Source organism: Hyla sarda, chromosome 3, assembly GCF_029499605.1.
Source record: "Hyla sarda isolate aHylSar1 chromosome 3, aHylSar1.hap1, whole genome shotgun sequence".
In the NCBI taxonomy this organism is placed as follows: domain Eukaryota; kingdom Metazoa; phylum Chordata; class Amphibia; order Anura; family Hylidae; genus Hyla; species Hyla sarda.
The window spans coordinates 366,922,070-366,933,618 of NC_079191.1; the positions used below are offsets into that span (position 1 = coordinate 366,922,070).

The 11,549-nt window shown below is 39.5% G+C and overlaps 1 protein-coding gene across 5 annotated transcripts in view; it reads left to right on the top strand.

The window, feature by feature from the left end:
- PPP4R3B (protein phosphatase 4 regulatory subunit 3B) overlaps positions 1–10,145 on the top strand; it is a 58,354-nt gene extending 48,209 nt beyond the window's left edge. For 2 of the 5 annotated variants that reach the window (XM_056567721.1, XM_056567724.1), the window contains exons 12-16: positions 224–393; positions 2,530–2,669; positions 5,393–5,577; positions 6,122–6,324; positions 8,553–10,145. In XM_056567721.1, coding sequence (XP_056423696.1) covers positions 224–393; positions 2,530–2,669; positions 5,393–5,577; positions 6,122–6,324; positions 8,553–8,648 — 794 coding nt within the window. In that variant the 3' untranslated portion in view covers positions 8,649–10,145. Of the gene's footprint in view, positions 1–223; positions 394–2,529; positions 2,670–5,392; positions 5,578–6,121; positions 6,325–8,549 lie in introns of all 5 variants that reach the window. The other 3 variants (XM_056567720.1, XM_056567723.1, XM_056567725.1) reach the window with 2 other exon arrangements.
- The last annotated feature ends 1,404 nt before the right edge of the window (positions 10,146–11,549 follow it).

An 11,549-nucleotide genomic window follows, 5' to 3' on the forward strand; every position in this document is an offset into this window, starting at 1 on the left:
TAAGTCTCCTGCAATGTGGCATTAATCAATCAACTTAAATCCCTGTTCCTAGTAAGTAGGTATTGAGGTAGGGCCGCAGCGGCATGTAGGCTTAATTGACACCGTGATTACTGGGCTTTGCATAGAATGTTTCCGGGTATACATTTATAGATTTTGTAAGTTTAGTATCGATCAGTTTTGGTATAGATGTATATCGGTCTCTTACATTGTATTTCTTTTGTAGGTGCTTTGCGTTTCCTGAGGCGAATAATTGGTTTAAAGGATGAATTTTACAACCGTTATATTATAAAGGGAAACCTTTTTGAGCCGGTTATTAATGCACTTCTGGATAATGGAACCCGATACAACTTGCTAAACTCTGCAATAATAGAGCTGTTTGAGTTCATCAGAGTGGTAAGTAGCTGTTCATGTATAGACGCAACATGACTTGGGGAGAGCTCAGCTATCTAGATGGTATTGCTGGACTGTTACAAGTCCCCATGCAGTCTAAATGTCCCTGCTGCAGTAAACACCATAGCAAAGACTGCGCCAAGTAGTAAATAGAAGTAGAATATTTAAGATTTTTTCCAAACCTTGTGCCTCCAGCTGTTGCAAAACTACAACTCGCAGCATGCCTGGACAGCCTTTGGCTGTCCAGGCATGCTGGGAGTTGTAGTTTTTCAACAGCTGGAGGCACACCGTTAGAAAAACAAACCTACAACTGATGTTTTAGTTGTGGATTTCCCATCATAGCCTAGTGTAATAGCTTAACTACCTTTTTCACCTGTAATGCCATAAGATCTAGTGAAATTGCTTACTATATACTGGGGATCGACCGATATCGTTTGTTTTGTTTTTAGGGCCGATACCGATAATCTGTGGAGGTTAGGGCCGATAACTTATACCGATATTCTGGTATAAATTATCGGCTATTTATTCCCCCCCCCCCCCCCCCCCCCCCCCCAAGCGAGACACCGCTGCAGATCATTGATTTAAAGCGGGCGCTTTAAATCAATGAACTGCAGCGGCTTTTGCAGTGCCAGAGACCACCGCCACCACCCGCCTCTTCCCCTGCCTGTCCGGGGGTCCTCGTGAGTCCTACCGCCGCCGCACCGCGCTGCACCCCCCAACCACACTGCCCCGGCACCATTAACTCCCCCAATCCCCTGATTTATAATGACCTGTTCCCGTGGTCCACGCTACATCTGGCTCCGGTGGCGTCCTCCTGAGCTGTCACTGTGCGCACTGACGGTGACGTTGCACAGCGTAACACAGGACGCAGCAGGAGCCAGATGTAGCTTGGACCCCTGCCCCCGGGAACAGGTAAACCGGGGATGGAGGAGGCAATGGGGCGGGGCATTATCGGATTATCGGCAAGGTAATTGCCCAAAATCGTGAATATCGGCCGATAATATTGGCCAAACCGATGATCGATCGATCCCTAATATAGAAAAAAAAAAATAAAAAAAAAATATATATATATATATATATATATATATATATATATATATATATATATATAAATATATATAAATATATATAAATATATATATATATAAATATATATATAAATATATAAATATATATAAATATATATAATATATATATATATATATATATATATATATATATAAATATATAAATATATATATATATATATATAAATATATATATAAATATATAAATATATATATATATATATATATATATATATATATATATATATATATATATATATATAATTTACAATTGATTATTGGAGCGTATCATTAGAGTTCAAATGTTCTATTTCTTACATTAGGACTGCGGAATAAAAATCCAGAATGTCTAGTTAGGGTAGAATGACACGTGCCATGTTTTTCTTCGTTTTATTCTGCAGCTAATTTTGCTACCCATTGGCTTCAGTGGGTAGGAAAACATGTAGCTGCAAAAAAGTCACATGTGACAATACCATTGAAGATCCACTTGAGCGATGAGAGCGGGATCTAAAGAGGTTTTCCGACTGCCTAAACATAATTATGAAAATCTGCAAAACAAAATAGTTTTTTACTAAATGCTACTTGCGTTGGTCTGTAGATTTTGTATATACCCAACTTCCAGGTCAAAAAAGCGTTGGTAGCAGCACCTAACCTAATTTCCCATAATCCCTAGCGGTCTCTGCAGTCCATCCTGTTCCCTGCTTTCTCAGCTTTGCAGGCAGTACACAATGCAGCAAGCAAGGGTGGTACTGCTGAAGATGTTGTCACTTCCTCATAGTAGGAGACCCAGACCCAGCCCTACTAATGCCACATCATTAAAGTCCCAACAACTAGGGCACTGGCATGTAAGATGCCATAGCTTCATGAATTGTGCTGAACCAGCATCATGTGACTGGGTTGCAAAGGTAGAGTTTTAAAAAGAGAGCATTGTGAGCATGTTTTGTTGCAGTATTTTTTTAAAATATTTTCTTGCTTGTACAAGTGTATACACAGCATTGCTGACATTAGTTCCACACCCCACTCTACTTTGCTGACGACCCCTTTTAAGTCCTGTTTCCTTTTTACTATGCAGGAAGACATCAAGTCTCTGACTGCACATATAGTGGACAACTTCTATAAAGCTCTTGAATCGATTGAATATGTTCAGACGTTCAAAGGGCTGAAGACCAAGTATGAGCAGGAAAAAGACAGACAGAACCAGAAATTAAACAGGTGAGGCTGCTATAGAAGTGTATATGAATATATATTTTATTAATGTGCATAAAGAAGCCTCCAAAAGGCATCAAATTACAGATTAGACATTCTTATAATATGTCAACAAAAGTTAGATTTTATTTCCATCATTTACACTTTCAAAATAACAGAAAACAAAAAATGCAGTCTGCAAAAGTTTGTGCACCCTGCAGAATTTATAGCATACACTGCCCCCTTTGCAAAGCTTAGACCTGCCAGTGTCATGGATTGTTCTCAATCATCATCTGGGAAGACCAGGTGATATCAATCTCAAAGGTTTTAAATGCCCAGACTCATCTGACCTTGCCCCAACAATCAGCACCAGGGGTTCTTCTAAGCAATTGTCTAGAAATCTGAAACTGAAAATAGTTGACGCTCACAAAGCTGGAGAAGGCTATAAGAAGATAGCAAAACGTTTTCAAATGTCAATATCCTCTGTTCGGAATGTAATTAAGAAATGGCAGTCATCAGGAACAGTGGAACTTAAAGCAAATCTGGAAGACTGAGAAAAATATAAGACAGAACAGCTCGCAGGATTGTGAGAAAAACAATTAAAAACACACGTTTGACTGCACAATCCCTTCAGAAAGACACTGGAGTTGTGGTTCACTATTCCACTATAAAGAGATACTTGTACAAATATGGTCTTCATGGAAGAGTCATCAGAAGAAAACCTCTTCTACATCCTCACCACAAAAATCAGCGTTTGAACTTTGCAAATGAACATATAGACAAGCCTGATGCATTTTGGAAACAAGTTCTGTGGACCGATGAGGTTAAAATTGGACTTTTTGGCTGGAATGAGCAAAGGTACCTTTGGAGAAGAAGGGGAACAGAATTTAATGAAAAGAACCTCTGTCCAACTGTTAAGCATGGGGGTGGATCAATAATGCTTTGGGGTTGTATTGCAGCCAGTGGCACAGGGAACATAATGGAAAATGATCCTAAACACACCTCAAAATCCATGGGGGATTACATCAAGAGGCGTAAACTGAAGGCCTTCACAATCTCCTGACCTCAACATAATTGAAAATCTATGGATAGACCTTAAAAGAGCAGTGCGTGACAGACCAGAAATCTCAAAGAACTGGAAGACTTTTGGAAGGAAGAATGGGCAAAGATACCTCAAAAAAGAATAGAAAGACTCTTGGCTGGCTACAAAATTTGTGCGACAAAATTGAAGAAAAAATTCCATTTTGTAATACTTGGTGGCTTCCGTTTCTACGCAGTGCATTTTTCGGTAAAAATTACCTCTTATCTTTTGGTCCATACGATTAAAATGATACCCTACTTATATACTTAAGATTTTTTTATTACTTCTATAAAAAAAAATCATAACTACATGCAGGAAAATTTATACGTTTAAAATTGTCATCTTCTGACCCCTATAACTTATTTATTTTTCCGCGTATGTGCCGGTATGAGGACTTGTTTTATGCGCATTGATCTGAAGTTTTTAGCGGTACCATTTTTATATTGATCGGACTTTTTGATCGCTTTCTATTCATTTTTTCATTATATAAAGTTACCAAAAATACGCTATTTTGCACTTTGAATTTTTTTTTCCCCTAACGCCACTGACCGTGTGGTTTAATGAACTATATATTTTTATAGTTCGGATATTTCCGCATTCGGCAATACCACATGTTTATTTTTATTTACTTTTTTTTTTTAAATGGGAAAAGGGGGGTGAGTCTTACTTTTATTAGGGAAGGGGTTAAATGATCCCCTTTTTTTTTTTTTTTTTTTTTTTTTTTTAAATAGCCCCCCTAGTGGTTATTACATAGCACATACCGATCTCATACACAGATCATTGCTGTGCATTGACACTGCAAAGATCAGTGTTATCGGTAGTTGATTGCTCAAGCCTGGATTTCAGGCTTGGAGCAATCGATCACCTATTGGACGCGACTGAGGCAGGTAAGAGGACCTCCGCTCACATTCTAGCTGATCGGGACATCTCTATTTCACAGCGATGGTCCCAATCAGCCCAACTGAGCTGCTGGGAAGCTTTCACTTTCATTTTAGATGCGGCGATCAACTTTGAACGCCACGTCTGAAGGGTTAATAGCGCCCGACCCAGTATGACGCGGGGTCACGGCATTACCCAGCGTTATATACCGGGCTCAGGGTGTACAGGTATGCCCTGCGTCCTTGAGGTTAATGGGGTTGTTAAAAATAAATTAAATAAATAAATAAAAAAGCTTCTGCAGTGCTTCCAGATTTGAGGACATGTCGCACCCCTTCAGCAAATGAGATGGGACACCAAAGCAATTGCTGTTTGGAAGAGCGGGCATGTGATGGCAATGGGCTAATACTTGCATATTCTGCCTGAAAAATGAAATTTTTTTATCTGCAAATGGAACAGAATTCAGCGTCTGAACTCTGCTAGCAGAAATTCCTCAGTGTGAACAGGGCAGCAGAAAGTCCAGTAGTCGGTGGAACTTTCATGGTTTCGATGATTTTGGAGCGGAATTACTCAAGTAATTCCTCAGTGTGAACATAAACTTTTGGCTACCTACATCTGCCACTATTAGGGTATGTTTTAAATCTGTACATACATGGGATATTGAATGCCAAGCACTATATTTTAGTCCCTTTAGTTGGTACAGTCCATGTGAACATCACTATAGTCCAACCCCTGTGAGATCAAATCTACTGTTCGTTCTCTTACCAAACAAAACTTTGTATTTCCTCCATAGTGTACCATCTATACTGCGTAGCAACAGATTCCGACGAGATGCAAGAGCTTTGGAAGAAGATGAAGAGCTATGGTTTAATGAAGATGAGGAGGAAGAAGGCGAAGCTGTTGTTCCCCCTATTGAAAAGTCTAAGACAGAAGATGATTTCCCTGACAGTTATGAAAAATTTATGGAAACAAAGAAAGGTATAAATGGATGACTTTTCTTCAAAACACTGGTATTGTAAATTCTGCAGGTTCAATGGGGGGAATTTATCAAAAATGGTTGTGGCATGCCTCTGTTGATTTTTGACGGATGTGTGCCAAGTTCATCAATTCGGATGGCATTTGGTAAGTGTGTTGCAGATTAAACCATATCAAATAACTGCTCAGCACCAGAACTATGCCATTTTTTTTAAAAGGCGCACACAGTAACTCATGAATGCTGCAAAAAAAACTACCTTACAAATTTCTGTTTTAAAGGGCACACATTAAGTTGACACAAAGTTGCTGCACCAAAGATAGACAAACAAACCCTCTAAACATAATAAATTCCTGCTAGATTAATAGTGTGAAAGTACTTGTAAGATTGTACAGGGCTTTAATAGAAGACTGTGCCTGAGACATTTAAGTGGTTTTCTGATTGAAAATAGGGTGAATATTAGGTTTATTTTTTAGTTTCATTCATTGAACTTACACCACAGATTCTGTCCTATTCACTTATTTCTATTCCTATTAATTTTTCTCAAAGCTAAAGAGAGCGAAGACAAGGAGAATCTTCCCAAGAGGACTTCTGTGGGTGGATTCAAGTTCACTTTTTCTCACTCTGCCAGTTCAGCGAATGGAGCAAATGGTGCAAACAGTAAATCTGTGGCAGCTCAGACCCCACCAGCAGGTTCTAATGGATCATCCTCCAAAAACACAAGTTTAGCAACAACAGTAACATCGACAAAGGTGAGCTGGGGGAAAAAAGGCCGCTCTGATAAAGGAAAAAAGGTTGTTCAGCTTACCACTTGCTGAGGGCATCAATGGATAGATGTGCGGTTGTCATGCGGTTTTTGCAAGTAAAGTTTGGAGCACGGACAGCGCGGGCCGTATCCCGGGAGGTGCAGATCAAAGGGAGTGAAGTTAAGGGGTCCAGCTCACAAAAATAGGTAAGACTTAACTTTTACTTCACATAGTTAAAAACATGGAACAAAAAGAAAACAACAAAAACCCCATGGGTATACTAAAATGGACACTGACGCGTTTCGAACTTGCTAGGAGTTCTTAGTCATGGCAAGTAATGCAGGTAAGAGGTTTTTATACATATGTATCTGAGTATGAAGGAGTAGCTCCCACAGACATCAGCGTGTGATGTCCGTTCCTGTGGAGCCTGGCCATAGAAGCTAATCGCCGCCAGGTGGGGAAACACCCTGACGTAAAACAAGTAAACTAACAACCATGTAGTAGTTCATAGCAACCACTGTCGCAGCAGACAAAATACGATACAAAGGACTGAGAACCAAGAGCACAGCGTATGCGGTACGCATCAACTATAGTATGTTTGTATTGATGGATAGTTCAATAATACATATTCATAAGTATAAACATTATACCAAGATGCAACACCGCATACTATATATAAGTGCCAGTAATCGCAAGAGTCATCATGTAGCAAAGTTGTTATATATTTCGTCCATCATCAGATCGCAAACAGTAAGCACAACAAAAGTGCCCTCTATTTGCGATCTGATGATGGACGATATATATAACAATTTTGCTACATGATGACTCTTGCGATTACGGGCACTTATATATAGTATGCGGTGTTGCATCTTGGTATAATGTTTATACTTATGAATATGTAGTATTGAACTATCCATCCATACGAACATACTATAGTTGATGCGTACCGCATACGCTGTGCTCTTGGTTCTCAGTCCTTTGTATCGTATTTTGTCTGCTGCAACAGTGGTTGCTATGAACTACTACACGCCGATGTCTGTGGGAGCTACTCCTTCATACTCAGATACATATGTATAAAAACCTCTTTTACCTGCATTACTTGCCATGACTAAGAACTCCTAGCAAGTTCAAAACGCGTCGGTGTCCATTTTAGTATACCCATGTTTTTTTTTCTTTTTCTTTTTGTTCCATGTTTTTAACTGTGAAGTAAAAGTTAAGTTTTACCTATTTTTGTGAGCTGGACCCCTTACCTTCACTCCCTTTGATCCGCTCTGTGATAGGTTGACATGAGTAATAAGGCAATTATTTTGTTACGGGTGGGCATTAATAATGTCATAAAGCATGTTTTTAAGGTTTTAGTCAGCACCGAAGATGCAGTAAAATTCTAAAGAAACCTCTTTATAGGAGTAACATACAGGTTGGTGTATAGCTGACTATGCAGTCACTTATACCCGCCTGCAGAGAAGCCTGGTGTGGGGGTCAGAGTATAACCGTGACAAACTATGAACCACTTTGCCTGTCTCCACATTAACAAGGTTCTTAGGTCAGGGATTTTGGGGAGGGAAAAAAATTCTGATATGTTACTATTTTACAGCAACACTTTTCAGGGCTGCACGGTGATATCTGCCCAGCAATGTCAAGAGAGATCCTCTTATATTATAGTCTACAGCAGTGGTCTTCAACCTGCGGACCTCCAGATGTTGCAAAACTACAACTCCCAGCATGCCCGGACAGCCAACGGCTGTCCGGGCATGCTGGGAGTTGTAGTTTTGCAACATCTGGAGGTCCGCAGGTTGAAAACCACTGGTCTATAGCCAAACATTTGTGATGTCCATTAGGTAAAGAAGCTGAAACACTTCCATAGATCTGAAATTGTAAAAAAGCTTTTGCCAATACCCCAATAGTTCTGGACGTTTTCTTTGGGTTGGGTCACAATTTTGGCGGCATAAACTGACAGTAATATCACATCTTTATGAGTACAGCCTGACCACAGGGTGCATTTGAGAAAATGGGTACACGGCAAAGCTCCTATCATGTGAGTTGTAGTTTTGCAACAGCCGAGAGCCACAGGTTTTGTGGACACGGACCTAGATGATCTGAAAGCAGTGAGATGTTAGTAGTATTTAGTAATAGTTTAGTAGAATTGCTTGTGTAATTCAAAGATAGCTGAGGATACATCTACAAGTACATCCTTGTGCACATGATAAAAAGTAACACGATTATTTCTGCAGCAGGGAAGTTTGATTGGACTGGTCGATTACCCTGACGATGAGGAAGAGGAGGAGGAGGAGGACACGTCTCCAAGAAAAAGACCTAGACTGGGATCGTAAATTGACAAACATTAGTTTTTGGGTTAATACAGCAACTGATGTCTGATCTTAGTGTGAGCCAGGAAGCTTTCTCCCTTGAATAGTACGAAAGTAGCCAAACTCCACTAGAATGGTGTAAATGCCAAGATTTCATGGAAGCCCTTCAAGTGTCTCTGAATTCTTGTAGGGGTTTCAGAATGACGGATTAGCTATGACAACCAAGATGAGTGCTTTAGTACATCTTGTGTTCAGGGGATGGGGACAGAATGGATCACTTAGAAAGACGCATCTTAATGTTGCAGGGTTGCCCCCAAGATGTAAGTCAACTAGATGAAATAAAAAGCTAAGAGCTTTCTGTTGCACAGCGGTAATCTTAATTTTATTTGTGCTGGCCATAATGTTTTATCAATTGCCTCTTTTATAAAAAAAAAATAAAAAAAAGAATTGAAGGGAATGAATTCTGATCTAACTTTGGGACCATTCTTTGTAAATTTAATTCCCATCTTCAGTAGTAGGGATGGGGGGGGGGGGAGGGGAGGGTGACACATTGTAGTGCATGTTAACTTTAAAAAAAAAAATAGAAAAAAAATGAATGAAAATCTTTTCAGTGTGTATTTTATTAAAATCTGAAGTCAGAATGGACAGATGTAATAAGTAGCCCGTCCTGCATACTGCACTTCCAGAAATACTGATGCCAAGGATCAGTAGCTTCCAAAACTAGTCTGGAAACTGCCCGTTGACCTCCTAACCAGTGCCTCAATCTCTTGCAGTGTTACCATTTTCGTGTTAAGCATATGAACAGTGTGTTTTACCCATTTTATTCTTATTTTTTTTATTTAGCGTTCAGCTTTTTTTCTTTTTGAAGCCATTTGCTGTTTTTAGTCCATAGAAATTTATTCCAACTTTTTTTTTAAGTGCTGAAACCATCATGGCTATACAAGAAACCAATATACCAAAGGGGTTAACACAGCAAGCAATGAGTTACCATCAGTCATTATGTTTCATAGTGTCGGAAGACTGATATATATGCACCTTTTTATTATCTTTGGCAAGGGTGTAAAGGGAGAGCCACCGCTTTCAGTACACTCATTTTATACATAGCAATTCGGAGCACATTCCATGGATGTAGATGAATTGCAGCGGATTTGTGACCGTGTAGTTGTGGAATACAATTTTTACTTTCATTTTCTTCCTTTCTTTTTTTTTTTTTTTTTTTTTTTCTCCTTTTTAAGGTAGCACCTGAACTGTAAATAATTTTAATTCTCCCGTATATGATCTGAGATCATGCTGAAGAAAAGTGTTCCCTCCCTCACTTGAATCTACTGTTCAGAGATGCGCGCAGCAGCTGCAGTCCTCTGAGAGTCATCCTTGTACCAGGTTCTAGATCCGTTTCTCTCAAAAATAGTTGAAGCAGTTTCCCAGTTTTGGAGATTTTGTAGTTAATTATAATTTTAGCTATTGTTTGGAAAGATGGGCTGTCTGTGTAGATATGAAGTATAGTTCTTTTTTCCATAAAAATACAGAAGTTTATTTTGTATTAAATACCACTGTACTTGTTTTACACCATTTGTATACATGTGGTGATATTAATGCTGAACTGTAAAATTCAGGAATTAAAATGTGACCCTGTAATTCCATGTCCTGCGTTTGCTTGGTTCTTGTGTGTTTTTTTTTTTTTTTTTTTTTTTCCTGCATCCATGTAGGAGCTGTGTAAGAACCCTTTATCCTTCCTTGTGTTCCACTAAATAAATCATTGTGCAGATTCTCCATACATTACAGTGCAATGTATACACTGCACATGCATCTTTGTTTGGGCTAACTTGTGGTTATCCAGCTGTTTCCCTCCATCTTGGTAGTAAAACACCAGAAGAAACTGTCAAAACAGTTCCCATTGTTCTCGGTGGGACCCTTTTTTGCCACCCGTCATATCATTTGAGAATTTTTTATTTTGCAGCACTTTCCTATTAAAAAAATGAAATAAATTTCAGTGCCGCACCCTATAAATGTGTAACATGCTGCAGGAGACTCGTACACTTATTTTGAAAGGCTTAAACACTAGCCATTTAGATGAAAGGGTAGGGGCCGGCCACAACATCGTGCAGCTATTGGACATAGCGTGCAGGGAAACCATGCCCGCACACTATAATAACAATCATCCATTTATGCTGTGTACATTATAAAATCAAGAAATATAGCAGCTCTTATTCAGGCCACGAGGCCTAATATTAAGCTGTCACTTGTTTTGTAAAGATGACTTTTTCAGCATTCTCTTCCTGCAGCTCCAACTTTTACACAGTGAACAAGGCTGAAAGCAGACTGCTCAGTTTGTGACATGCTTGCTGGGTTACTGTAGCTAAGCTCCCATTAGCCTAAGAGCTATGCAGCAGTACCCAAAAAAGCCACTACACAACTTACACAGGAAACGGCTTGCTGGATGTGGGACTGTTCGGCAGAGGTGTCGGGGTTAATGTAAATGTCACAGAACATGCCTAGAAAAGTTAACAGTTCCAGACTATAGAGTATGCAGAAAGGTTGCAGCAGCACTTTTGGTCAAATGGAGGCTTTTAGCGAATTTTTTGATCAAAATGTATTCACAGCAGGTTTTTAAATTTGATTGTGGACTCAGCATGTCACCCAGTCAGAGGGCATATGCCCAGCAGAGGTGAGTGAAATGAGTGTTAGGGTCCCATCTGAAATGAGGCCACCTCTGCGTGGTGCACAGGGGACACGTTTTGATCAAATAGTGTGCTAAGAGCCTCCATTTTTTGACCAAGAGTGCTGCTGCAACCTTGTTTTTTGTATACTCTGTATTTGCCACAGCAGCTTGCATCTGTGTATTAGGTAGTTGTGCTGGCTATTTTTTTGCAGTACCAGACTATAATTCCTTTCTTTAGGAGTCTCCTGTAAATATCTTTCTCGGTC